Source organism: Corvus kubaryi, unplaced genomic scaffold (genome assembly GCF_017639235.1).
Source record: "Corvus kubaryi isolate FWS band 111438036 unplaced genomic scaffold, C.kubaryi_AGA036_p1.0 64868, whole genome shotgun sequence".
Classification (NCBI taxonomy): domain Eukaryota; kingdom Metazoa; phylum Chordata; class Aves; order Passeriformes; family Corvidae; genus Corvus; species Corvus kubaryi.
Window position 1 is genome coordinate 11,179 of NW_024581572.1, and position 27,561 is coordinate 38,739.

Consider the following 27,561-nt stretch of genomic DNA (forward strand, 5'->3'; position numbering starts at 1 on the left):
AGAGCCTGTGTGTTAATGCTGCTGTTTGCTTTGGTTGGTAGATACGTTGATGATGTGATCAATCGGATTGATAGGATGTTCCCTGAAATGTCTATCCAGCTCTCCCGGCCAAATGGAACCTCTGCAATGCTTCTGGTAAGTTGGATCATTGAATTCCTTGAATTCATTTTCTTAACAAATTGAATTACTGTCCCAAAAATGCAGGTTATTAAAGATTTTTTTTTCCAGAAACATACCATTCTTCATTTGTCACAGCAATGCAGCATCTTCCTTGCTCTTAGGCAAATAAGTGATAAAAAGAATTTCCCCTTTAAACAAGAAATCTATTGCTTTTTTTATTGTTTTTTTGTGATTGTAGAAGTATGAGCACAAACTCAAATATTCACTGTGGTTTTTGGCAGACTTGGCAATGAGTGAATCTTAATCATGATAATTAAGAAGGAAGAGAATGTTGTGAGGAAGAAAAGAAGAAGGAAACCAATATGATTTAAATTTGTTCACATTGCTCTTGGGTCAGTGAATTTCTGTTGTATGATGAAGTTAAGAATTTGCCTTTGAAGTAAATGAGCAGTAAAGGCTGGATTTGAGATAAACAAGTCCAATACATTCCACTTATTTCTGCCTGACCAAGCAAGATTTCATTGAAGAGGAACCTATTGTTCACATCCATTTTTACAGCTGTTGTGCTTACAGCATAAGAAGTCTTCAAAGCTCTAAGACAGCAAAGTGGAAGAGGAGTCCATGGCGTGGCTGCTGGGAGCTGATTTCCTTCTAGGGAAAGGCAGAAGTCACGTATTTTGCCAAATTTTAAATAAAACTAGAAAATAACACCACATACACAGATGAAGAACTGAGGCCAGTTCAGTCTTCTCCATCTCACATTTCTCATGGAAATTTCGCTATAGCAACTATTGCTGTGATTATTTTTAATTTTCAAGTATTTTAATTGTATTTAGTTTTAATTAATCAACTGTCTAACATCTCATTATTAACTTTCTTTGAACAGCCACAAACTCACAAGAGATTAACTGAGTCAGAGGTTAAAATAAACAGCTGGCATTAAAACATTTAATCTGCAATTGTTGGATTCACCAAGTGGAACAATATATTCCAGAAAATAATGGGATTCATCAGTGCAGTCCTAAGAAGTTATAAGTCTTACAAGTTTTTGCATTTCCTCTTAAGCTGACTTTGTGTTTTATCTATTTTGCTATAGAAAAAATGTCTGGTTTTGCTTCCTAACTTTGAAACGCTTTCCATTCTCTTGGAGCCCTTCTTTGCATACTGAAGTACCTTCCACTTTTGGTGGCTTTTTGAGGCGGTCAGGAAATAGATGATGTTTTTCAAGACTCAGGCACACTTAGGCAATAAGGTAAATTATCTTGGATGTGACCGCCAAGGAACAAGGTTAGGTGGTAACTAAAGGAAGCGCCCTTCACCAGCAGCAGTAACACAGTGAATTCCATGTGGCAGTTGCTCTCTAAATCAAGGACATTTTTGTTTCTACAAGATCCCAGCCCCATGCTGAACCAGTGGTATGTGTATTTTCCTTGGATCAGAGATCAAAAAGATTGTTTTTAAAGTATTTTTGTATGTGATTGTGTGATGGGTTTATCATTTTTTCTTTTAGCCAGGTTTTCCCTCTTCCCCATCTGTCTCAGTTGATGTTGCCAATATGGCACTTTCCATCTGGCCCTGACTGCTACAAAAGCTTTTGCTGTTTTCAGCCACAGATCCTTTAGTGAAAGAGGTGCTGCGGGATGGGCAGTGAGAAGAGCACCTCCCCCAGAAGGAGGGAGGTTTCTTCAGCACTTGTGATTTCTCACTCTGAACTTAGCCCAAGTTACATCTGGAGCTGCTCCCTTGCAGCAGTGTGCTTTACCACAATGCCAAAGGCTCCAGATAATGCTCATTTTATTTAAAAATACTTCACAGCCACATTGTTTGCCCAGAGTTAATTACCTAACTGTGTAATCTCAACCATGCTCATCCTTGAACTGTTCATAGCACACCTGGTGTCTTAGGAAGGTCCTTTATGCAAAGGTCCAGTTTTTGTAACATCTTTAAACACACTCATTCCATCTACCAGAAAAAAACATGCATTCATCTTCAAATACACTGGTAAGCACTATCCATATCTTAAAAATGTGTAAATTATTGGAGGGAGATGGGGAAGAAGGGGAAAGGAGGCCTGGGAGACTCTTTGAAACTTAAGAAACATTGGGGCCTTTGCCAAACAAATTATCTTTAGGAAAAAGACCCAAGAGAGAAAGTCTCAGCCCAGACTCTACAACTTCATGTGCACATGGAAATCAGTTTATGTCCTAAGCTGTAGAGGTGGGACCTGCACCGCTAAGATTCATTCTGGAAGAAGATGTCTTTCTCTTCAAGAAGGACATGGGGCTGCTGGAGAGGGTCCTGCAGAGGGCACAGAGAGGATTTGGGGGCTGGGGCAACTCTCTGACAAGGAGAGACTGTGGGAGCTGGGCCGGGTTAGTCTGGAGAAGAGGAGGCTGAGAGGGGATCTCATCAATCCATGTAAATATCTCCAGGAGGTGTCAAGTCAGTGCCAGACTCTCTTCAGTGGTGCCCAGTGACAGGATGAGGGGCAATGGCCATAAACTAAAACACAAAAAGTTTCACTTCAGCATGAGCAAGAACCCTGAGATGAGCTCCCCTGGTTAGGGCATGGTGCTAATAATGCCACAGTTGTGGGTTCAATCTCTTTAGGGGCCATTCATGTAAGAGTTGGACCCAGTGATCCTTGTGGGTCCCTCCCAACTCAGAATATTCTGTGACAAACTTCTGTCCATGGAGGGTGGCAGAGCTCCGGAACAGGTGCCCAGGGAGGACATGGAGTCCCCCTCTCTGGAGACATTCCAAACCCACCTGGGCACATTCCTGTGTCACCTGCTCCAGGTGACCCTGCCTTGGGCAGGGGATTGGATGGGATGATCTCCAGAGGTCCCTTCCAATCCCAACAATTCTGGGGTTATGATCTCCAGAGGTCCCTTCCAACCCCAGCCATTCTGGGATTCTGTAATAATTAGGAGCTGTGTGAGCCTGTTGGGCAGACTCCACTGGTGAGTAACCCTTGTGCTCAGCTGGGCTCTCTCTCCCTGACCAGAAGCTGCAAACTTCTGTGAGAAAATTTAACTGCTTCCTCCAGACATTTGAGGAGGAAAAAAAATGAGGAGGTTTTTTATGCTTTAGATTTATACACAGCAATTGTATCTCATTAGTCTGGATTTATGCTACACAGGCCAAACACATAAATAATTGAAACCTTTCAGAGCCATGTGAGATCCTCGGCTGATTTTAAAAACAGTTTATTGTGGAATTTCAAGGTGCTGTTTAATCCCAATCTTCACCAGTGATTTTTCAATTAATCTTTTAATAGTACTATGGATAAAATAGACTAAACATAGAATTATATCAGCTCTAGTAACTGTGTTATGCAAAATTAATTTCCAGCAGCAGCACAGGGAACTGTGGACTCCTTAAGGTTTTTGTGAGATTTTGTTGGTCAAATGCCAGGAATTGTAAATAGATAAACCTTACCTTGTATATCAAGAAAAAATTAACTAATTTTTAATGAATGAAAATACCTAGATTTTTCTCCTTGGATAATTAGTTGTATTCCTAGATACATTATTTTTTTTACTATAATAATAGAATTATTTTATGATTATTTCACACACCTTGTTTCCGTTATCAAAATTCAAAATATTTTTTGCGTGAAACAAATCCTATGTACAATTTATTCATTAATACCAGATATATTTTAGAAAACAGTAAACTTTAGCCCTACTTTTTCAGCTGACAAATATGAATTCCTTAGCATCATTTACTCAGCCAGGCCTACTCAGAGAAGAAGCTTATTTTCTTATCTACATCTGGGAACTACTTCATCTTTAAATTCTTTTTATCCTCAATATTTGTAAAGAACTACTACAGAAATTACAATCACTGGGTAAATATTTTTGCAGATACTGTTTTGCAGGAACCATTTTCTGTAATTTCTATTTCTAAAGCATAATATGTACAAGTAACTTTCAGTCTGAAAAACGGAATTGTTTCTGCCAAACTTAGGGCATAAATCATGATTTCTTCTTTCCAGGTTATCTTACAAATTTTTGCTTATAAAATTTATAAAATGAATAAAATTTATAAGTTTTTACTGCTGCCTAGCTTTTTAATAGATCTGTCATAGAAAAATATGAAGCAGGATTTTATAAAGTTTTATTCATTCTCCTTAAAACCAGGCACATTTGCATTTGAACTTTCAGATCTTGTTCCCGGCATTTGAAGCAGTCTGATTGTGTGGCAGTGGGTTGTATTAACTGCAAATAGGCCAGACATCTGTTCCTTGAAACTGAATAATTCCTTGTGTCTTGTTTTTGTTTATTAGTGTTTTACATAAAACTATTATTTTTTTTGTGGGGAAAATGGATGCTGAAATTTATTATTTGCCCATTAGGAAAGGCACCAGACTGATTTCTGTGCATGATGTTGGAGAACTGGGAGGAGGGGTTGGAATTTGCAAGGTGATTTGAAATCAGTATCGATGTTATATTGATTGGAAACAATTCAGTGGTGTTATTTCCAAAACAATTTCTCATTTCCAAAGTGCTTTGCAGTGTAAGCCTTCCCTCTTGCCTGTCAGGTGGTTTATCAGGAAACCAGTGCTCAGCAGGCACTGGATTAAAAGCAGGTTCATGGGAGGGATGGTGGTCACATTTGGTGGCTTAGGCACCTGATTTTTAGGCCTGTAGGATGAATATTCATTTAGGGATTTACTGCCTTGGAGACAGTAGCTTGGTTTTGGTGTTTGATGGAACTCCTGGGATGTTTCAGGATCTCCTGTGAGCTCGAGGAATCACTCCTGAGCTCACAGTGGGACTCATGACTGCAGTGGCTTCACAGTTTGTGCCTTAAGATGGAGAACCAGCATTAAAAAAGCATTAAAACCAGCATTTAAAGGGCATTAAGTGTTTGAGGTGACATAGGCAGGGGAAGAATGTCTTGAATTAACAAAGTACACGAGCAAGGGTTGGCAAGTAAATTGAACAAGTATTCTCTGCTTGTCTAATGAAGAATGAGGAAGATGAGGAAGAGTCTTTTCCCTGGGGAAAAGGGAACAAGCATAGAGAAAAGTAGAGGAAGACTTCTGAGAAATGGCCTCAGCTTTGCTTCCTCCACAGGGTTACTGTGCCCAAAGCTCCCAGGTGTGTATTGATATTCCCATAGGTTTATATTGTGGAAGATCAGACATCATTTTCATCCGTGTAAAATTCCTGGTGTGCTCTAATTGAGAAAGGAAAAAAGAGACAAAATCCGTTTGATCTTCTGTAGAAATGCTGGACTGGTGTGACCCTTCCATAAGTGTGACTGGCCACTGGCAAAATCTGTCCTTGAACCTTTGAACAATATTCCTGTGCCAATTTTTTGCCTTATTAAGAGAATAGGGAATGTTACTGAGGGAGAAGAGCCAGCTCATCCTTAATATGGTGGAAGCATTTAAAGCCCTTCATTTATGTTGACTTTTTATCAGGCACTATTGCAATTAGGTTAGACTAATGAAAGGTAAATTCCAGCTCTTGCATAAAAAAAGAAATCCTTGTAAAGAACCTAATTAGTATGTTTGTTTATTTAGACTCTAATGGCTTAATTGCATCTTATCTTGCTATTTACAAATAGGCATCATTAAAGAATAATGAGCATGTGAGGGAAAACGCAGCCATACCAGCAGCAGATGAGACATAAAAAATGAGGGAAAAAACCTCCAGTTGAAAGTCTGTGTGTGTTGGGGTTTTTTTTAAACTTTATTTTTAATGCAAAACCTTTTTTCCCAGCATATATAAATGTGATTTCCATGCATTGTACTGATTAGTAAGAAGGATCTGCGAGTGGGAGGCCGAGCTTATGGCTGGTTCCATGGCAAAGAGCAGGTGTCTGGCCTTTTGCTGGAAATCTGTAGCTTGGTTACATCTCTGGTTGGGTGTTGCCTTATTTCTGAGGTGAATAAAAACCCCCCACACACTTGTGCTCCTTTTTATAGAAGCGAGGAGGTGCCCATGTTAACGGAAAATAATGTTTTCTTTCTTTTAGCTCTGCATTGCAGAGCATCTGCAGCTCAAATCAGCAACAAATTCCCTGGAATGCTGAGGGGAAATCTGCAGCTTTGGGAATTTTTCACAAAGTGTTGGAGCTTGGCGTTGTCAGCTTACGTTTTCCTGATACCAAACTTAAATAAATTTTAAGAAAGAGCATTTGTTAATGTGTTGCCTAAATGGTTCATAAAAGGGCTTTGCACTTGATACTAGTTTCAGTGAGGAGGCAAAATTAAAGGGGGGATTTCAAACTCTTTCCTCCAGGCAGAGTTCTGGCATGGTAAATTAATTTTGATCCTTTTCATTTTGGAAACTCATTTGGACCCTGCTTCTGACTTACTTGGAAAGGTACTTTCTTCTTTTCCGATTATAATTGGTGTTAAATGGGAACTTTTTTTAGCAGTCGTACAAGAAATTATCTAAGTCATTCTCCCTGATTATTCTGTTTCCCCCTCTCCCTTTCTTGGCATACTGTGTCTGTCAGATGCTCCTTGAGATTTATCTTGGTGATAGACAAAATATTTTTAAAACTGGGATATTTCAAGAAGATTTTTATTTTATATGTCTTTGTCAGAAAAGCTGCATAATATTGCAGATTTCAGTCAGCTGCCTGTCCTACCTTCTTCTGGGGCTTGCCATTTTAGGAAGCAGGGGATTTATGAATAACTTAACTGTCTGAATTTAGTATACTTTAGTTAAAAGGAAGTTAGAAGTACATTGTTATTACACAGCCCAAAACAGAAGCTGCAGAAGTATTTAACTTGCAACTGTTCCATTTTCAGCTCACAGAACTGTGGGGCATATTTTTTCATTCATATTAATTGAATTTTAAAGTGACCTTGTACATGTATTGATTTGAATTAAAATTTTCTACATCAAGGACGAGTTGGCATATATCCTTCAGGCAAAATATTAAAAAGCCAAGTGCTGTCTTAACAGGATATCGACAGGAGAAGTCAAAATTTAATAGGAAAACTTGGCTTAGAAAGGAAATTGTTGCCTTTTTGTCACAATTGAAAGGTATCTTTTCTGTACAAGGAAAGAAATTTCTTTCAGCTGGTACCGTGGAAATGCAGTGCCCATTAAATAGGGACCATCTGGGTGAGTCTGGACCTCCAGGAGAGACCTGCACTCTTGGAGCTTGGAGTAAAACTATCAAATTACTGGTTTACCAAAGCCATTAGGTTTTTATTACCTTCTTTCAGGTGTTCTGTAGGGACACAGTTGTATGACTATGAGTGTAAATTACATTCCATACATAGAGCTTTCCTGAACACAGACTCCAAGTAGCCAAGTTCAGCAGGGATTGGAATAAAATGGTCTGCTGAAAAACATGATTTGTAAAATACAGTGGAGTAGAACAAAAACATTAAGCCCTGGAAACAGTTACAAATCTTGATTACTGGAGGAAAAAATAAAGGGTATTGCATTTACTGTGTACAATATGGAATGTGCTTCACCCTGAAAATAGCTGTGGAGCATAGTTCTGGCTTCCACATCTAACAGCACCCTCCAGTCTGGTGACAGGCTGTTGTTCATTCTTTGTACTACTACCCTCATTCTTTCAGTGCTGTTAAAATGATGAACTGTAATTTCTGTGAGCTACTCTTTTACGAAATTCTTGCTTCTGTCAGACTTAACTAATGATACAGTCCTACAGAAATCACCTGAAAGTCCCGATCTCTCTTCCAGCCAGAGTAAAATCTACAGGAATCTCTTGTCAAAACAAGAGTGGTACAAAAGAGGGAAGTTTTTGTTCCAGTACCAGGGCACTGTAAGAGCCATTTTAGACAACCCAGCACCGACCCAGCCAAAGTTTGGATTTCCAGGGTGCCTGGGTGCCCCCTGTAAAGGGGGGGGTGCAGCAGTAAGACCTTTCTCAGGGAGTTCACTGAGGTACCCAGCTATGGTTGGGTTTACACAGCTCCTTACACACGTGGGAGACAAGAATTTGGAATTTTGATGGTCAGGCAAACAGGTGATCAAGATATTGTCCTGGACATTGTGCAGGATGTGACATTTCAGTGCTGTGTTGGATTCTGGAAGTGTGGAGTGAACCACTGGAAGGGTATGAAGTCAGATCACCTGGAACAGGGCAGGGAGCTAATGCAGAAGCATTTGTGCAGGTAAGTCATGTCGGGAGGTTTGAGGCCAGCAGTAAGTTTATTCCAGCAAGCTGGAGTGCCACACACAGGATTTTTCAGCTTGTTACGTTCCACAGATCACTCTGAGGATTTTCAGGAACATCCCACACAGGCTTCAGATCAACCTCAGATTTATTTCTACCTGGCAGCAAAGGGAGATGCCATGAATGCACAATGTAAAGAGAAAGAGGAAAGAAGGGAGCATCAGCTGAAGTGTGTGAAGGCAATGGGAATAGGAAATATTATACATAAAGCTGGATCTGGGTGTTTGTAGGGCAGCCTTATCCTTCTTCCATTAAGATTTCTTTTTCTTTAAAAGGTCTTCTTTTCCTCCTTTTAGTTTTATTATGTATGGTTGATATCTAGTGCGGAGTTATAAATAAGAGTCTGTTCTCTCAGCAGACCAGTATCCCACTGAAGTGCCAATTTTAATAAGGTAGAAAAATAAATTGAAAACTGTTAACTCTAAATGTGCTGGCAACTTTTCTCAAAATTTATTCATTTCCTCCTCTTAGCAATTATGACAAAACTCTGTGATTCCAGTGGATGATCGGCATCATAGCTTAGGCACCTCTGGGTCATGACTTCGCATTTTTACCTTAATTAATACAGTGTCAGGTGCTGAAATAACTCTGCCAATTTTCCATATACGCAGACCAACTAGGTCTTGTTGAAGAGTACCCTGGCAAGATACTGCATTTAAACCAAAACTCAGAGCACCTGATAGCACAACATGGTGTTTCCATACATCTTCACGGTTCCTGGTGTGTGCATGGCTCAGGCCCTGATATAAGTTTCTGTCCTTCAGCCTGTCACATTTTTTTCTTCAGAAATAACCCATTCTTCTGACCCATTTTTTATGTTCTTGCAGTATTATGCCTGGGAGCCTGTCTTTTTGAAGTCTCTCATTGCCTTCCCTTCTTGTTTCCCTGTCCTCTCTCTTGCCCTGAACTTGTCCTGCCCTGTTGTTCAGACCCTTCTCTGCTGGAGTTCTCCGTGTCCCATGCCAAAGGCTTGTCATCAGTTCTTTCCAGGGTCTGTGGCTCTGTCCAGCTCTGTAGTGATTAGAGTTAGCTCAGGTTGGGGCTGCTGGTGTTGGAACAAGGTGATGGGTAGGAGTCATTAACAGAAGTTAGAAAGGAATAACATCCAACAGATCAATAAAGGTGCGTATTGACTGATTTCTTTGGGTGCGGATTTGTCTGCTGAGGTCAGCAGTAAAAACACATTTGTTTTAGTGTGTGTTAATCTATACAGGACGAAATGTTGGGAGACAGGCAGAAAATGAGCTGCTGCTGGTTGGGAAATATTAAAATGAACTAATTGTTTATTTTTTATGTCTGTTTTATGCTTTTGTGGGTGAGGAAAAACTCTAGTAATCTCTGCATAACAAAATACAAAGACAGGATTCTTGTTAGACACACAGCTGTATTGAAGTACAAGTTCATCTTTGAAATGTAAATTGATTTCTAGATTAAAATGCCTTCATTATTGCATTTGTGTCAATAAGAAAATTTAGGCTTATTTCTGTTGTTATACTCTGACTGACTCTCTATATTTTCCATTATACTAGTCTTATTCTTTTCACTTTAACACTTTCAAAGAAGGAAATGAAACCTTTGAAAATGTAACATTTTCACTTTAAGCTGTAGTTTCCTTTGAAATAATTTTACATTTTTATTGGACAGAAAATGTTTTCCATTAAACTCATGGCATGCTTTTACAAGCCAGCATTAGGAGAGTCCGATTCTTCTTTCAAATTGTTTTCCTCTAAATCGACTTGTATTGGAGAATATCAAATTCATCGAAAATAATCACATTTGCCCATTGTTTTTGACAAGTTATTGAGTTGTGGTGTTAATAAAATGGAGAGAATTGCTTGGCAGTGTCATGTCTGCACAAGGGAATTCTGTGAACTCATACATTTTCAGTTGCAAATGAATGTTTGTTCTGCACTTTATAGTCTCTCTCCTCCTCATAACACACACTGCTTTTAGATCTTTTATTTTGGTCTCTTTACAAAATATTGAAAACTGAAATTGCATCAACTTAAGCTGTTAACTCGATGGTCTTACAAATTCAGACACAGAATTCAGACACCATCGACTCACCCTCAGCTCGTTTTTGTCCTTCTCCTGTTCTTCACAGGTTACCTTAGGAAAAGTGTTGAAAGTGATCGTGGTGATGCGGAGCCTCTTCATTGACCGCACAATCGTCAAAGGGTACAACGAGAACGTCTACACCGAGGATGGCAAGGTGGGTTATGGCCCATCCAGCAGCACCCTATTGCGTTTGTACCACCTACTTACATGGCAGAAAACTGGGATCCCATTGCAAGTACACTGGAAACATAACACTGGCAAAAGACTCTGGATGTTTGCAGAATGTTCCAGTTAAAATTTGTCTTGCTTTGCTTGGATTTTGCATCCCCAAATCTCTTGACTTCTTTCTAAGCTCTGAAGCCTTTGCTTGAATTTCTGATTTATCACCTTAGACCCCAGTTGCTGTGTTTGTAGTGTCTGCTGAGAAAACATTTTAGCAGTGTACCAGCACATCAACAGCCCAAGGTTCAGCTTTCTCTCTTCTGAGAGCCATTGAGAAATCTTGGGCTGGTTTTTTTTGGCTTCATAAACAACCGAGAGGATCATTGGTAGCTGCTCCTCAAGAATTCACTTGCCAGCAGCAGCACATCTTGAACAGCAGCTACTACAGCAACTGTTACCTGTTCCCACAAGTGATTTGTTTTGTGAACAGTTCACCCTGCTTGAACCCTGAGATTTCCTGTACCTGCACACACTCCATATGGCTCTCCTCAGCACATCAGGAGATGTTAACGGGGCCTGACGGCCTTAGCTCAGCTTGGGTCTCTTTCCAGGGTGGAATGGTCTCTGTTCCCAAGACATCCTCCAGGACTCTCCGTTGCCAGTAACAGCACTAAATACCTCCATGTTTCACATTGTCTCTCTGGAGCTTTCTCTTCTGATTATGAAGCCTATTAAAATAAAAAGTTCATGATATCAAGATGAGTATTTGGCACCCATAGGCCATGTTATAATGAGGTGAGACTTCTTTTCCTTTCAAAAGTGATAACTGTGTTTCAGCACACAGAAGCACGTTGTGTGCTGACCCAGAGTTCAGCTGCTCTGAGTCTGAGCCTCAGTTCTCTGGGAAAGGCCAGGAGCTGAGCTGCTGAAGGAAATAGTGCAGCTCTATTTCCCGGGTGAGACATTCTCCCTCAAAGGGCGGCAGATTGGCCTAAGAAGTAGTAAAATAAAAATTGCTTAATTTTGATTTGCCTTTTTCAGATAGGCAGGTTTAAATACCAGTTTGCCGCAGAAGCAGCTGCTCTCTACTCCCTGTATATTTGCATACAAATACAGAGTTGCAGCACCAGCCCCTCTTCACCCCAAGTTCTGCATGGAAGTGAAATGATGGTCTGCTGAGAGAGCACTGACAGTGTGTGATGGATTCCTGTGTCACACTTCATTTGGGTGTGCTCGTTTTCTCTGATGAATCCAGTTTCCTTTGAAGCTCCCTTGAAATACAATAATGCTATATATGCTGAAAAGCTGGGTAAGGAGTTCCTTTCTGAAACTCAGCATCTGGCATTGGGATTCTGTTCAGCTCAAGGTGAACTCTCCTGGGAGCTGCACATTGTTCCTCTGCCATCGTTTGCTGCCAGGGGACAGCAGGACTTGCCAAGGCCAGCTCTGGGCACGGGGCACTAACCTTTGCCTGCTGTCAGTGGGGAGCAGTTCTGCTCCTCCAGAGCATTGCTGTTAACACCTGGCTTATTTCTTGCTTTAAGCCAGTCTGCAGGGGAGTCTGTTCTCTACCCATTTAGCTTTCTGTCCCAGCCTGGGCTCTGTGACTGCTCCTGCAAGGCTGCACAAACCTGTGACCTTTACGTGGCACTTCGCTGTTCCAGTGGGCATCCCAGAGATTTTGCAAACCTGAAGGTCTCCGTTTTAGGTATAAATAGGAACATTTCATTTGACTGAAGTAGAATTGGAGCTGGAGCCACTTAAATCATGAGCAAATTTGGCTTGGAAGATTAAATAAATGCGTAGCTTGCTAGTTTTGCCAACTGGAGCACATATTGACAAACAGTGAGCTCCTTTTTTTTTGTCACTAATTAACTACTCTGGTAATTGCAGAATAAGAATTAAGATTGTGCTCTCACAATGATTTGCTTTCCTTATTGTGCCTGCTAGGAATGAGTGATTGCAGTCAGTTATGAACAGAGTCCATTGCAATTCCTTCCCTGTCACAACAGATGCTGTTGGGAAGGTACTTCAGTGAGGTTTCTACACGATTCTGGCTTCTCAGTTGCTAGCCTGATAGCATGAAAAATGCACTAGCATTGAGGAGAAACACACGAAAAAGTAAGAAAAAGATCAGTGAGTATCATCTTTATTAAATAACAGAAATATGGAGAACCCTCAGGAACACAGTAGGAGGTGATGGTTTTTCCAGGGAGCAGTTTACACCGTCATTGTTGATTTGGGACTTAGCTTATGTATTCCTAAGAAACGTTTAATATTTGTAAACAACAGGGAGAAGAGGAACTAGGTGCTAACATGCAATTTGACAATGCTGAAGTGCCTCTTTTCTGTAAGGCACATTGAAGAAGGGACACTGGATAAGTCATTGTACTTTCTTTTCACTGAAATAACTGGATGAGGGTCTGTTGAGTCACCCTCCAAACTGCACACGGTGAAAGTCCTTTAAGTACAAAAAAGGGAAATTCAGTAGGAGACTTTTTCCAAGAAGAGAGGGGCTTGGGGCAACCAAATGTGTTCAGGGGTATTTAAAAAAGGAGAACTGGTCATTACTGGGAGAGTGGTCACACAGACAATAAGTGAGAAACAGACTGTGCACAGAAGTGGCCAAAGATTTACCCTGTGATCAGGGGAGTCATCATTTATTACTGGTTTTTAGCAAATTCTGCATTACTGGGAGGAAAAAAGGAAGAGACAACTGCAAACAGCAGGGCTGTTGAGACTCTTCTGGTCCTTCAGTCAGGCAAGTCTAGGAAAAAAGCCCAAATCTGTGTGTTTCTCCTGGTTGTGGAGCTGCACAGTGGCACACCAGCAGTTACCCAGGGAAGCTGACACTGCATTTTCTGGGTTGCTTTATCTTGCTGTGTGCTCACACGTTGTGCTGTACAGGTTGACAGGTGCTTCCCTGAAAGCCTCATGTGGTCTCTGCTGAAGTCTCATTAAATTGGGTGCCCCCTCTTGCACACTTAAATACTTTCAAAATTAAGGTGAAAAAGCAGAAGTTTTAAGCCTGCAGTGAGTAAAACAAGACACGCCATTCTGGGCTTTTATTTTCAAGCTTTGCTTATACAGACAGAATCACTGCATTTCTTAAGTGCTTCGTGTACCTCTCGTGAATTATTCACAGACCCTGCAGAATATGTCTTTGCCAAGCTGCCAGCTGCGTAACTTGGACATTTTTGGTGACACTTTGCAAAAACAATGAGTGAGATCTGGCACACTGACATGTCGTGGGTGCTGGACCTGCTCACAGTTGCTCTTGCTCACCATCCTAGCCCTTCATGTCCACCACAGACTGATGCATTTTAATTACCCTCATGATTTTAGTGGTGGCACAGTGCCACCCTTAATTTCAGCCTGTGACATGCTTGTTGTGCATTGAAATTTAACCATGGGTAGTAATTAATTACTTGTGTTTTCCTGATTCCTGAATAAATGAAGCTATGCAGCTCATCTCCACAGGGCAGCTGAGCCATTGGCCTGTGAACAAAAAACCATATTGGGATTTTTTGGCATAATAATACCATGCTTTTCCTTGGATGCAGAGACCGAGAACCACCTTGACAGGGCATGTGGGCACATCACTGCCTAGCCAGATTCCTATTTTGCGTCCCTTAGACTTAACTAAAGAAACATAAGTGTCTCTGTCGAATTCTCATGTTCAGGAACTTGGGTTATGTTAATGCTATGGCTTCATTAATTACCCCATATCAATAAGAAAAGGCAGCTTTTAGCCTCCTAGAGTAAGAGAGGAGAAGAAATGGTAGTATCAAAGGAAAGCTTCAAAGACAGGCAGAGCTGTCTCTCGGGTAATTTCTGATCCCTGCATTCTCACCACTTCAAAGCTGGATGTGTGTGTGTTTGGGTGAAGGGGGGGCTGAATCCGATTTCTCTAATAAGTGTTGGCACCGGACCTGTTTGATATGGGATGCAGGGAACATTCTGATTTGTTATCGCCTTTGAAATCGCTCAGACGACCTTCAGCAAACGGCCTCTTGTTCCAGCTGCTGGGGGTGGGTGGAGAGAGGGGCACTGGGGAGAAAAAGCCCCTGTTTAATTCACATGCAAAGGATGCCCTGAACTTGTGCTTTCAGCAGTTTTTTAGTTACAAATGTGTGTCTTGATTGAAAGTGAAAAGTTGAAGAATAATAGACCTATAACGATGCATTCTTTAATCTGCCTCTGCCTTAATCCTCAGTTTCAGGGGGAAAGGTGGGCACTCATTTAGGATGTATGCATGGAGCAGGGGCTAGTAGCTTTTCTCTTTTTCTTTTCTTTCTTTCTTTCTTTCCCTTTTTTCTCTTTTCCTTTCTTTTCTTTTCTTTTTTCTTTTCTTTTCTTTTCTCTTTTCTTTTCTTTTCTTTTCTCTTTTCTTTTCTTTTCTTTTCTTTTCTTTTCTTTTCTTTTCTTTTCTTTTCTTTTCTTTTCCTTTTCTTTCTCATGGATAACATCATGTCTGCAAGACAGACGTTCATTACTTTTTCAGCTTTCCCATCTCCATGACAGCTAATGAACATTGTGAACCTGTTGGACTCAAAGCAGCATCTGAAGTGGACTTTTTTTGAGCCTAACTAGAGAGGATCACATACTTGGTTTGATCACTGGAGATTAGCAGACCATCTATACATTCCAATTAAAACAACTCTGCAGTCAAAGAAAGCTGTAAATTACATTAAAACAAGGGTTTTTTAAAATATACATTAATTTTTTATTTTCAAATGTAGACTTTTCTAATCTGGAAGTGCAATGCTGCCTTCCCAGCAAACACAGGTGGGATAATACCATGTAAATCAAGCTTGGGTCCAAGTCTGGGCTGCACCTTATGAGTATTGGTTCTTGATCCCACCCCAAGAGCCAGGAAATGTTAAACGGTTTGTAGGGAGGTGCCTCAGGGTACTCGTGTCTGCAGCCTGGAAAAGGCATTGAGACCTCAGCTGCCTTTTGTCTCACGGCAAGGTCAGCGGTGCTGAGCCGTGAAACATCGATCCTGGACTGGCTTTTGAAGTTTTAGCATCACAACCTGTCCACACTGAGCACTGGGGACTCAGGAGTCACTGCTGTGCAGGATTTGGACATGGGCCACTTCACACTGCTGCTCCTAAAAGAATGAGAGCTTTTAGCATTCTGACCGTTTTTAGCATGGTGAATTAATCACTTGGATGCAGCATCCTTCCCCCTCGCTTCCCTCACCTCCCTTTAATGTGTTTTACTCACTTCATGTGACTTCCTTAATTTCAGGCTCTTTTTGTGCCTTTGAAAAGTCTCATACTGTCAGTTGGAATGTATGGGCACGTAAGGCAGAACTAAAATAATCAGTTGTACCAGCAGAAGAGAGAACCCCCCCTTGTGAGAACATGTGTGTCCAACCATGGTTTCAGGCACCAGAGGAGCTACCCCTGCTTCATAAATTCACTCAGAAGTTCTTCTGTCTAGACCAAGATTCCTGAGATTAATGCTTTATCAAACACCTTTCCCGTGACAAGTTCTGTGCATACAGAATTGTTGAGTACACTGGGATCTGTTGAAAAAAAAAAAAGTGATTTGCAAGTCCAGGATTGATGGAAGCTCCTCTTGTTTTTCCCTGCTGCTTTTCCTTGACAGAGTCCAAAATGTTCCACAGGGCTGGGCTAAGAGAGCATTAACATGTCAGCTGGAATTGTTAAACACGAGAGCCATTGGGCAAGGCAAGGACAGCCCTACCTTCTGGTTTGGGGGCTAATAAAACTTAAATTTCAGTTTTGTCCTTTTACTTTGTATGTAGGTGAGCACACATTTAAGTCATGGATGTGTGCAGTCATCTACAACCTTAAACTTCTCTCCGTATGATTTTTGTCTGCAAATGTAAATGCAGTTTCCTGAGGGATGTTTTATTTAGCCCCAGTAGACCCAAAGCTTTGGCTTAATGCAGCTAAATGCTCTTTGTGTCGTTTGTAACTGAATCACTTATTCAACACAAGACAAGCATAAACTTATAAAAATGCCTTCATTTTAGAAACAGACTCAAGCTGATGAATATTTGCATAGATCAGCCACAACCCCATACAAATGAAGATTTTGCTTTTTTAAAGAGAACTCATTAATTCAACAGGTCTTGTATGTATTTTTTTTTTATTGAAACTGTGTTGAACTATGTTCATTTTTCATTGCAATACAAAGGAAATCTTGTGTTATTAATTCCCTTTCTTGGAATCAAGAGGTGAGGGCAAGGGGTCAAAAGAGTGAACTCAGAGATACATCTTTGTTGATCCATTTTCTCTCCAAAGCTGCTTCTTTATCTGTAGTAATATATAACTTTTTTTTTCCTACTGTAGCTTGACATATGGTCTAAATCCAACTATCAAGTTTTTCAGAAGGTAAGTCTCACATCATTTCTCTCTACCTAAGGCACATATGTGGAATTGATTTTAAATATCTGGGCCGTTATTTTAAGTAATTCAGAATTTATTCTTTGTCATCACAACTTGCAAATAGCAAACAATAATCTGTAATGATGGAAAACTGTGAGTAGAAAAGAAGATCACTTCTGGTGTTATTTAATTTGGATTTATTTCCCATCACAGTTCCAGTCCATGGTTTGGAATAGGGAATTGGAGATTATACTACACTAGTCTTAAAATTTCATGAGGAATCTTTGAGCATTCTTTCTTTAGTTTACATCTTTTGGGGTGGAAAGGACTGTTTCACGTTCATTTGTATTTTGCTTTGTTGTTTTCATTGGGGTTGGTTGCCTCACATTCCTGAGGGCTTGAGTTTAATAAATCACTGGAACCCCCTTTCCAAAATGAGTTTGGAAATATTTTCCATGCTGTTATTTTTGCCTGCCCTTCTTCCCATGATGGTGTAAGCAAGAGGAGGGACTTCCTGGAATGAATGTTCTGCCATAAAGTGAGAGAAGACGGATGAGAGAATGGCAGCAATAAAAATATAACTGCTAGGAAGGTTAAAGTGTATTTTAGAAAGATCTATATCTTGCTAGTTTCAAGGAAGGGAAGATTTCTCTTTGAAGGCCTCTTGTCAGAATGCTGTAAGTTCAGATTGATCTGAGGTTAAATTCCAGTTTCCCTACCCTCAAGCCCCAGTTCAAGGAGCTGGAGGCTCCAGCTGCTTCACTGGCTCCTTTCATCCACGTTTGTAGTTTGTGAAACAAATGGGGGTCAGGGACTCGAAAGGGCATAAAAACAGGGGTCAAAAATGTGGTATCTTAGCTGTGTTTATGCAGCTCCCTTCCAAGATTTCAGATGCAGTCAGGAGGGGAAATGTTTGACCTGGGATATTAACCTGCTGGAGAACAAAGGACAGCTTTTGGGGAGCTTGGTTGCTCTCCCTTCTCTGCCTGGCATTAAAGTGAATTTGTGCTTCAGTTGATTCTTTACCCCAGAGATTAGTGGTTTTAATATTCTTTCTATTTTAGCATCAAGTAGGGTAATAGAGCAGGAAGTAAAACCAGCATTTGTTTATCAGCCTGCTTTAAAGTGATTTTTGCAGTGGAATAAATGTAAGGTTCTGGAATGACCTGCATCATCTCAATTTCCCAATGTGTGTGTTTGGTTGTATGCTCATTTGGGCATAAGATTGTCCTCCTGGATGTTTTGGTTTAGAATAATTTTGAAGGGTAAAGTCATATTGCTGTAATTTGTGTTAAATGATAACCAGGTTTTGATGATACAATGGTCTGTAGCAAGATAACAGAGTAGAGTAAATGTACAGTTTGCTGAGATGTCCACATTAAGAACTCGGAGTGCATAAATAGGTGGAGTAAATCTCCCTTCATGTGCAGGTGATGCTTTCAGAGCAGAAGCTGGAGGAGATCAGTGAGAAAACATAAAATACCCCTCTTACTGCTGCCTCTGTGGCTGCAGTATGGATAAATGAGAATCTTTGTTCTCTTCCTAAGTTCCTGTTGTCCAGTTTTCTCTTGATAAATACCAAAGTGTTAATACTTACCAAAAAATTAAAACCAACCCAGAAAGACTTCAGGGAAAAGGTGTCCTGTAACCAGTTTGAACAACTGTCTGTGGGGCTTTTTAATAGTAGTTTTATAGATTTTGTTGCTGGCTCTGTCACTTTGTTACCTTGGACAACTTCACCTCTCTTTGGATGTGTTTCTCATCCCTTAGGCTGGGGTAATATTTGCTGACTTCACAAGAGTTCTCACTGAATTGGTTGCATAGAGCTCTCAGATTCTTGCCTGAGAAATGTGATAAAAATGCAAGGTGATGGCACCTTCTAATCAATAGATTGTGTAGATTGAGCATATAGTTGAAGAAGTTAAGGCTGGGACCCACATCAAGTTTTCAAACAGGTGATAGGAAGCGCTGTGGTTCAGCATAGTAAATTCTGTGTGGTGCAGTGCTTGGTTTGATTTTCTCTTTATTGTCTAAAGCTGCACTTGTGTCTACTTGTAATAGCCAGGAGCAGTGATTTAGCAGTAGCAAAATGAAGGAAATAGATAAAACAGTGTTACAGAAACTATTATACTCTGTTACCAGGGTAGGATCTGTACTGCAGGATCTTCAGAACAAATGTTTTCATGCCACTAAAAAATCATGAGTAAATGTGTCAGAGCAAATCTGAATGTTCTTGAAATGTGTTTGTCATGGCAGTCACCAATATGGCAATGTGGAAGAAGGAAAAATAGGGATGAGTAACTGCTCCTCCCAAGGAGGAGGCTGGGAAGCCCTTTCACTGCTGCCTCTAAGTGTAAAATCCATTGCCCCTCTGAAGGACAGGGCTGTTCCTCTTTAAAACCCTGAGCAAGTTCCCAAACTCTGTCTTCAATGATACTATAACAACATCTGGAGCTCCCCAGATCCGTGCCTGGGGGAGCTGCAGGCCTGTCAAATTCTCCCAGGGCTGCAGCATGACTTTCTAGGTTAAGGACCTGAGACCTCTGATCTTCAATCCAACCCTGTCAAACGAAGCTAAATTTGTCCTGACTTTTTGTTTGCAAACGTTGGCTGTGTCAGCAAGGCTTTTCTCTCTCCTTTTTATTAGGCAGGATACCTGTGTGTGAGTTGATGGGGGCCACTCCCAGAGGGCCCGTTACTGTTCAAGTGTACAGTCATTTTCCCAGTTCCCTGGAGACTTCCTGAATCTGGTCCTGGGGTGAATAAGCCTTACAGGCACTGAATACACCAGCAGGGTTAGATCCAGAGAATGGAGCTGGGAAAGAAGGGAAGGGAAGGCTGAAAGGGCAGAAGCACAAGGAGCAAAGAAAAGGTTTTTCAGACTTCCATGTTGGCGTGACATTTAAACTCCACAGGAGCAGCAACTGTTTTCATCTTAAACCTCCTTATTTTAACACCTCATGTCTCATGATCCACTAACACAAGAAGAGGAATAAAACAGGAAATAAGGAAAGATTTGGGGGCTTAAAGCTTGGTATACGTGAAGGCTGCATAATTCCAGCCATTGTGCAGAGGGTTCAAAATTCTAATTGTAAAGCATGGTGCAATGTTCATAACTTTGCATTCAAAACAGAGGGAAGAACAAAGAATTTTGGAACTGCTGTGAATGAATCAAACTGGGAGATGGTATCAAACAGCTGCTCAGTTAAGAGCAGCATAGCTGGTGTTGCTGGGTACTATGATGAGGTTGGCTATTTAAATCATATGCAAAGGCTTTAAACCCATATATTTCGCTCTGATCTCAGAGTCCCATCCTTATTTTCACCTAGTCTTACCAGTTTTAGCAGTGCCACAAACTGGTTGTATTTTGGCTTGATCTGCTTCTCCCCAAAGCACATTTTAACCAGAACTTTGAGAAGCTGCTTGTGAGCTGTGTGATCCCAGAGTGATGGCATTTTCACCACCACAAGGGCACATAAGTATTGTAATGTATGAAGATGTATTCTTGTCAATAATCTCAGAGTGAGATCATATGCAGGATGAATGCATGCATGAGACAAACCGTGGGCTGTGCTGCTGCTGCTCAAGGAGAGGAGCTGGGCTGTTCCAGGGTCACCTGCACGGCTGCTCCTGGGCAGGATCAGTCCCTGCCTCTCTTCAAAGACCTCCCTGAGCGAAATGAAACTCTGTGACTCAATCCAGATAAGCAGAACAAGCGAAATAATAACTAAACACTTTGTGAGCTCTGAAAACAAATGATAAATCCTATGTTTCAGAGAAGTGTGGTGGTGTTTTCCTGAACTGGGAGTGGGGAAGGGTGTGTAAAGATTTGTGTGGAGTTCATCAGTGCCTGTTCCATCCATCATCCTTCCCAGCACCTCTCGGGGACCACATTCTGTGCTCTACATTCCCTCCAGAGAGACTCAGATGTGTTCCTGGAGAGAAGATTGAGTAATGGGAATCCTTGGAAATGAACAAAGGCATTCATGCAGTTTTCCATGCTATAAAAGATCTAAACACTAACAAAATAACTTCCTTTTTTTCTTTCCCTTAGTGCTGTGATCAGCCTCCAGAGCTCATTGCTACAGGCTACTGTTACGGCCATGAACTTACAAGGGTTTAGAAAAAGAAAAAATTAAAAACCTTTCAGGGGATTTAAAGAATCCCTTTATATTAGATGGAGTTGTCAGTGCCATGCTTGAGGGAATAAACCAGTAAGTGGCAAGGAAAGTTGTGGCTCTTAAAGGAAGTTCTGCACCTACTTTCCAAAAGGGTATTTCCTGGCAGTGAGATGGAATACATGGGGGGAGGGAGAGCTTTTATAATATAGTCATGTGATGGTTTTATTAGGCCAGGTGTGTAGCTATGTTCACCTGGTCTGTGGTGGAGCAAAGCTGTGCCTTAGGTCTTTGCTTATCCCAGTTACAGGAAGTACTTGCTCAGCCTTCTCCACCTGTAAATTGTATAACTTAATTTTTTTTAATGGATTTTCCAGCTTTGGAAATGCTGTATGACTAAACAGTGTCATCAAAGCCCAATAAAGCCATTTTTGGATGTGTCACCTTTGGAAAACTCATTTCAGCAGAGCAGTACTGTTCCAATGCATTACAACTCTTTCTGTGAAAAATTGAATCTCTTTGCCAGAATTTGTTTTTCCCATGTAACTGAAGTCTCTTTTCCTCAGTCTCCAAGTGCTTAGTTAAACAATGGCTATTTTATTTAGCAGAATTTTGCTGCAGGAGGTTGCCTTGTTTTACCTTTTTTTCAGACAAGAAACCCATATGTTTTTCAATAGATGAATTGTGAAATATTGAGCTCTTCTGCAAGATCTCTTGGAAATCCATTTCAAGGTCCAGAGCAGAGCTATCCCAATCAATGTGTGCTCCCCTGAATATGCTTCCCTGTAAAAAGAGGTAGAGAAATTAGAAAGTGACTGATAACTTAGATAGCAGTAGGTAAGGCACCACAATAAAAGTGAAGTTAATAAAATAAAATCCTGAGATGTACAAAATATCATCCTATAGCCAGAATAAATTAGTTTCTGATTCCAGCTTGGCTGGAAGAAAAAGTGTGTCCTTTAAGCGAGCTGGCACATACACAGTTTGTTTTGCTTTGCTTTGGTGTGAAATTGTATTGCCATTAGGAAAGCTGGGTATTGATCTTCTGGGATTTTTTCTTTTCCCCCTCCTCTTTTTTTTCTTTTTCCTCTTCTGTTTTAATCTTGGTCAGTTTGTGTTTTCTCTCATCGTCTTGGGGGGTGTTATTCTCCCTCACTCCCATGCCCTGAGCAGTTTATCCATGGCCCAGCTCTTTTCTGTTTGACATCACGTTCTTTGCTGGGTTAGGAAGGGGAGGGAGGTCATTTCCTTACTCTTCTTCCTCAAATTTGACACCCACTTTGATCTTTTTTAGATACCAGCTCTTGCTTAGGGTAGAAATCGCCTTCTTTTCGCGCAGAAGGCATTATTAGTGTTCCAGCAATGTTGGGATGGCTTTTATCTCCCCAAGGAATCTCATTATCTTTACATTACAATAGGAACAGCATATGGGCAACTTTGCCAACGTGGCCAGTCAATTTAAATTTGTTAATAGCAGTATTTTTTAAGCAACTTTTTTCAGTACCAAGAGAAAACAACTTTGTTGTTCAGGATTAAAAAAAAACAAAAACAAACTGCAGTTTGTTAGAAGTAGAAATACAGCAGAAGGAGAACGGCTGCTCATAAATATCTTCAGAACTTCCTATTCTTTGACATGTCTGCTACTATCCTATAAAAGCACCATCTTAAAAAAATTCAGATAGCTGGTGGGGCTTGGGTTGGCTTCTGAGCACCACATGAGATGTGTTTAAAAGAAATGGCTGGTTTGAGTTATGCTGTGCTATTAATGCACAGTTCATCACATTATTTCTCATATTTATTTTTACATGGTAACACATAAATGGCTAAAACGGGCCGAGGTCCATTTTGTGAATATTTTTGCAAACTCACCAGAATGTGCAAAATCCTGAAAGTTTTGCCTTCCAAATGTCAGAATCACATGTCCCTGCTCACGCTGAACGGAGCCGCTCTCAGCGCCGGGAGTGTGCGAACGATGGCAGCAGATCCTGGGTCTAAAATAGCAGGAAAACTCAAACAGGATTCGGTGTGGGACAGCCTGATGTGATGCACTGTTCTGTGGAGGAAGTTTGTACAGTGTGAATGAGAGCCTGGCTATTCATGGATTTATTCAGGAATATATCCTTTGGCAGATTCACCTCCCTGAATAGCGTCGAGCGTGAGCCTCTCTTTTCTCCAGTGAAACTTGGAGTGTTCCAGCTCCCAGTGCTGAATTAGACTGAACTGCAAACAGGGAACAACTGGAGTTAGCTGGGAATAGCAATGGGAATTTCAGTTCTCACTTTCTCTTACTCAAAGTTTGCTGCAGTCTGTAGACTGGCCCTGAGAAGAGCTCCACTTCTCCATGTTAGAACTGGAAAATACAATTTAATCACTCCCTATAAAGTCATGTATTTTGTTGGAAGCTTTGACATTACTGATGAGGACCATTGAGGTTTAGGAGTTGAAATCTGTGAAAGAGCTCTTTGTGGTTGTGTTGTTTTGAGTTCTTTATTGTCCAGCCTAAAGAGTTTTTCCAATAATTCTTGCATTCAGCCTGGAATTTTTAAGAAGCAGTAAGCTGTTGACTGTGCTGGTAACAGTTGACAGGCTGAATACTGCTAGAAAATTGTATTATACCTGCCAGAAACTGCCCCTTCAGAATAATTTTTTAAATGGTAGTTATTTAAAAAAAAATCTGTCAGCACTGGTTAGTTTTCCTGATTTTTCTTTAATTATTCTTGTTACTATAAATACACATTTTATATGTATTGTGTCCACGTGCAATTCCCAGATGTATGATCTTGTTATGGCTCTGTCTGGGAAATTAAAAGGCTTTTTATCAGAAATCTTCTAGTAAGGGAAGTACTTACAAACCGTAATCGTATTAATTGATTCCTGGTTTCAGAGGAAATGAAACTGAGTAATCCTTGTACTTCCTGGTTTGCTGCCTCTCCATGGAATTTACAGTTTTCTTGCAGGTTAACATTGCTTTGTCTGAAATGGGGAGTGAATAAAGGTATTTTCTTTCTCCTTTGGTCTGATGCAGGTGACAGATCATGCAACCACTGCCCTGCTGCACTACCAGCTGCCCCAGATGCCAGATGTGGTGGTCAGGTCTTTCATGGTAAGTGTGGTGGAAAACACATTTTTCCAGTTATATTTGAGGGTGTTTGCAGTGATTGACATCAGGCAGTTCTGATGCAGTTGTAATTTCCCCAGTTCAAACAAGCTGGACAGTGGAGATTGTGATTCTTGGTGTCTCATACCTGGACAGGGATGAAGAGCTCATTCCCATTTCCCTGGGGTAATTTGTGTTGGAAAACTGAGCTGTGAACAGCTCTTCTGTCCCAGCTCTCAAAATTGGCCTGATGATTCCTGTCTGCAAAGGTCTGGGTCATCTGTCACGACAGGAGGAAAAACTCCCCTCAACCAAACTCTTTCCTATGGCCCAGCCCTTTGCCTGTTCCTTCTGTGCAAGTTCTGGATGGACAAAATCTGCTCCACTGGAAGTTCCCTGGTAAGAGGAAATTCCCAGTTGGTGTATTCCAGCTGAGGCAGCTCGGCCAGTTTGGGAAGGGCTGGGCACTACTTCCAGAAGGTTCCATTTTGCTGTATCCAAACTTTGTTCCTCCAGCACATCAGCAGGTGTTTGGAGAAGCAAGGAAATACTGGAGTATTCAGATCTTTTCTTACTGAATAAAACTAATCTAATACTATTCTACCTTGATACACAGATTTAGGTTTATCCCCTTTAATTCTGTTTCTATTTAGAATCGTATTTGTGCAATAAACTTGTATAAGAAGCAGCCCTGTTAATCAGAGGGTGAGAACAAGGAATTATGATTCAGAATTCCTTCTACCAAGATGAATTTTGGCAGTGGAGGCTCTTGCTGTTCTCTCTGCCACAGTCTCCCAGTGGAGGATTTGGGGGGAGATTTTCTCTGCAATTCAGGCTTTTTCTTCCATTTCCTTCCCTTATGTTGCCCCTGCACCTGGAGCAATGCAACTGAGACTGAGAAACAAAAATCTCATTTTTCCATTCACTCTTTTGCATCCTTAATTTCCAGTGTGTAATTTCAGAGCAGTCAGGCTCCCCTCCCTGCTGTGCTGGATTGGTTATTTAATAAAAAGGCCACTAAGATGAGAGATTTGCAAAGTGCATCTTAAAATAATAGGTTTTGAAAGGTGAAAGCAACCATTACTGGTCAGATCCATGTTCAACATGGTCCTGAAAATGAATGTTTAATAGAACAAGTCGTTTGTGTGAGCCAAGGCCCTGCTGTATTGATCAAAGAAAACACCAAAACTTCCAACAAAGCAAAACCAGCACAAGTGTCAATATGTTGGGCCTTTCACCTGTCTCTTGTGCAATCCATGTGACAGGATGTTCTAAAGCCCTAATTTTCTGATGGGAATGAAGAACCCATTCCTTTCTTTTCTGTCAAGAGATGTCTCAAGTGCACAATTTAACTTCATTTACCTATTTTTGTATTATGGTTATTATGGCTCAGAAAATTCGATTTCTCAGTAGTGCAAGCAAAGCCCATCCAAGCTGAAGTAAATAACAGCAATTTACTTGTAGAGTTGTGTTGCCCTTGTCCCCATATTTACTGCTCAGCCCAGACAAGATCTAGTTCTTCTGGAGGAGAGTTATTGACAGCCCAAGGTTTGGTTGCTATAGAGAAAACTCTGATGAAGATGGAAGGATTTGTTTCAATAAACTCAGCTGACCTCTTCTTCAGAGAACAATTTTCTCTTATCGATGTAATTCAATAGGACTTTATATGACAAGATTCATGTGCATCCTTCACAGGATAAATCTGCTGGTCTGGGGCTTTTTTATCTGTGTATCTCCTTGAGTGGCGAATTGGGTTATGTAATGCTCATTGCTGCGTGTGACAATGGGAACAACCCATTTCAGAGGCAGGAGCTTCATGAGGGAACATCTGAACTTACACCACTGGCCTTTTATATATATATATATGTAGTCATCAGTGTAATCAGGTTTAAAATGGCTCCGTGTTTTTATGACCAGTGAGTATTGATCCTAAAATCGCATTAGAGAGGAAGTTCATTAGCTGGATGTGGGAGTCCTTCTGTCTTAGCTCTGAGGAGCCCAACCTGCAGTGGGAGTGCAGCAGGGGGTGATAGATGGCCATGGCAAGAGACAAACCATTGCTCAGCTGGAGAAGGCACCATCAGGAACAATCATATCCCAGTAAAAATAGGAGGCATTGCAGCACCCGCCTTCCCTCACGATTCTGGAGCTGTGAATGCCTGCTGCTCACAGGGCAGGAATTTCTATTAAAAAATTTGCTTAAGTGACTAAAAAAGCAAGAGATGATTAATAAAGTGGAGAATTCATCTCTACAGTGACCTTGTAATCTTCAGTGTGCTTGTGTTTATAAAATCAACCTGCGCCTCACTGGGGCCTGGCCAAAGCACATCCTCTGTCCTTGCTGCTCCTGTGTGACAAGAATGATGACAAAGGGAAACATCCACATCCAGTTTTCTTTAATTTCTCTCCCTTTTCCTTTTAGACCTGGTTAAGAAGTTACATAAAGCTGTTCCAGGCTCCGTGCCAGCGCTGCGGGAAGTTCCTGCAGGATGGCCTGCCACCCACATGGAGGGACTTCCGAACACTCGAGGCTTTCCATGACACCTGCAGGCAGTAGGAGCCCAGACCCTGCCACCACGAGGACTCAGCACTCTGGAGCTTTGGGACAGCACTGATGGTTCCACTCCTGAACCTTTCTGTCCTAAGCAGTGAGATTGCTCTGAAACATTTGACTCTGGAGCAGCCATCTGCGAGGCACAAGTGAGACTGATACATCTTGAAGAAGATGGGAAGGAGCTGTGTGTGATCTGAAATGATCTGCCTGGGAAGATGTGGCAGTAATTATCATTATGCTAAGCTTTAATGAAAATATCCATTGTACAGTTTGCATTTTGTGACAGAATTTGCAATGCTGAAGACTTTTATAAGTTTGAAATAAATTTTGTATTCCCAAAATTTGTGCTGTTCGTTTCGTTACTTGGTCAACAAAACCCTCGGGTTTGGTGTGGATTTTTCAGTGCTGCTCTTTCCTTTAGGAAAACTGGAAACATTTAAACATGCTGAAATGTTGTGGGGGGGTTGTTGCAAGGCTGCTTATATGAGTGCTGGGATTTTTACTGTGGAAGAGAAGATTATGGCATTGATTAAACATGGAATTTCAAAGGCATGTGGCAGCTTGGAAGATGCAATGTAACTTTCTAAGGCAGGGGGGAAACAGATGTTTTCCTTTACTAAAATTGTAATGAGAAATGTTAACAAAATCTGCATGTATTAAGTGGTTAGAAAACGTGTGATGAGCAGTGACAGTCGTGTTCTACAACTGAAAGTAGTGAAATAATTCAGCCCTAAAGCAGTTTCTGCAGCACAGACATCCAGTGTTTCCTAAATGATTTAAAATGTACATGGAACACGCTGGAGAAGAGCAGGATCCCTCCCAGCAATCCCTGAGCTTGGAAGGGATGGGAAAGTTCATCCTATGAGCCTTGGCTGGTTTTGCTTCCCCCAGACACAGGGAAAGGTC

General features: G+C 41.0%; 1 protein-coding gene across 1 annotated transcript; it reads left to right on the plus strand.

Annotated features, from left to right (window-relative positions):
• LOC121672709 (mediator of RNA polymerase II transcription subunit 27) lies at positions 1 to 26,996 on the plus strand. Its single transcript, XM_042045486.1, has 5 exons — positions 1 to 135; positions 10,406 to 10,513; positions 16,851 to 16,892; positions 24,030 to 24,107; positions 26,524 to 26,996. The coding sequence occupies exons 1-5, from the start codon at positions 16 to 18 to the stop codon at positions 26,656 to 26,658; spliced, it is 483 nt and encodes a 160-aa protein (XP_041901420.1). The 5' UTR covers positions 1 to 15; the 3' UTR covers positions 26,659 to 26,996.
• The last annotated feature ends 565 nt before the right edge of the window (positions 26,997 to 27,561 follow it).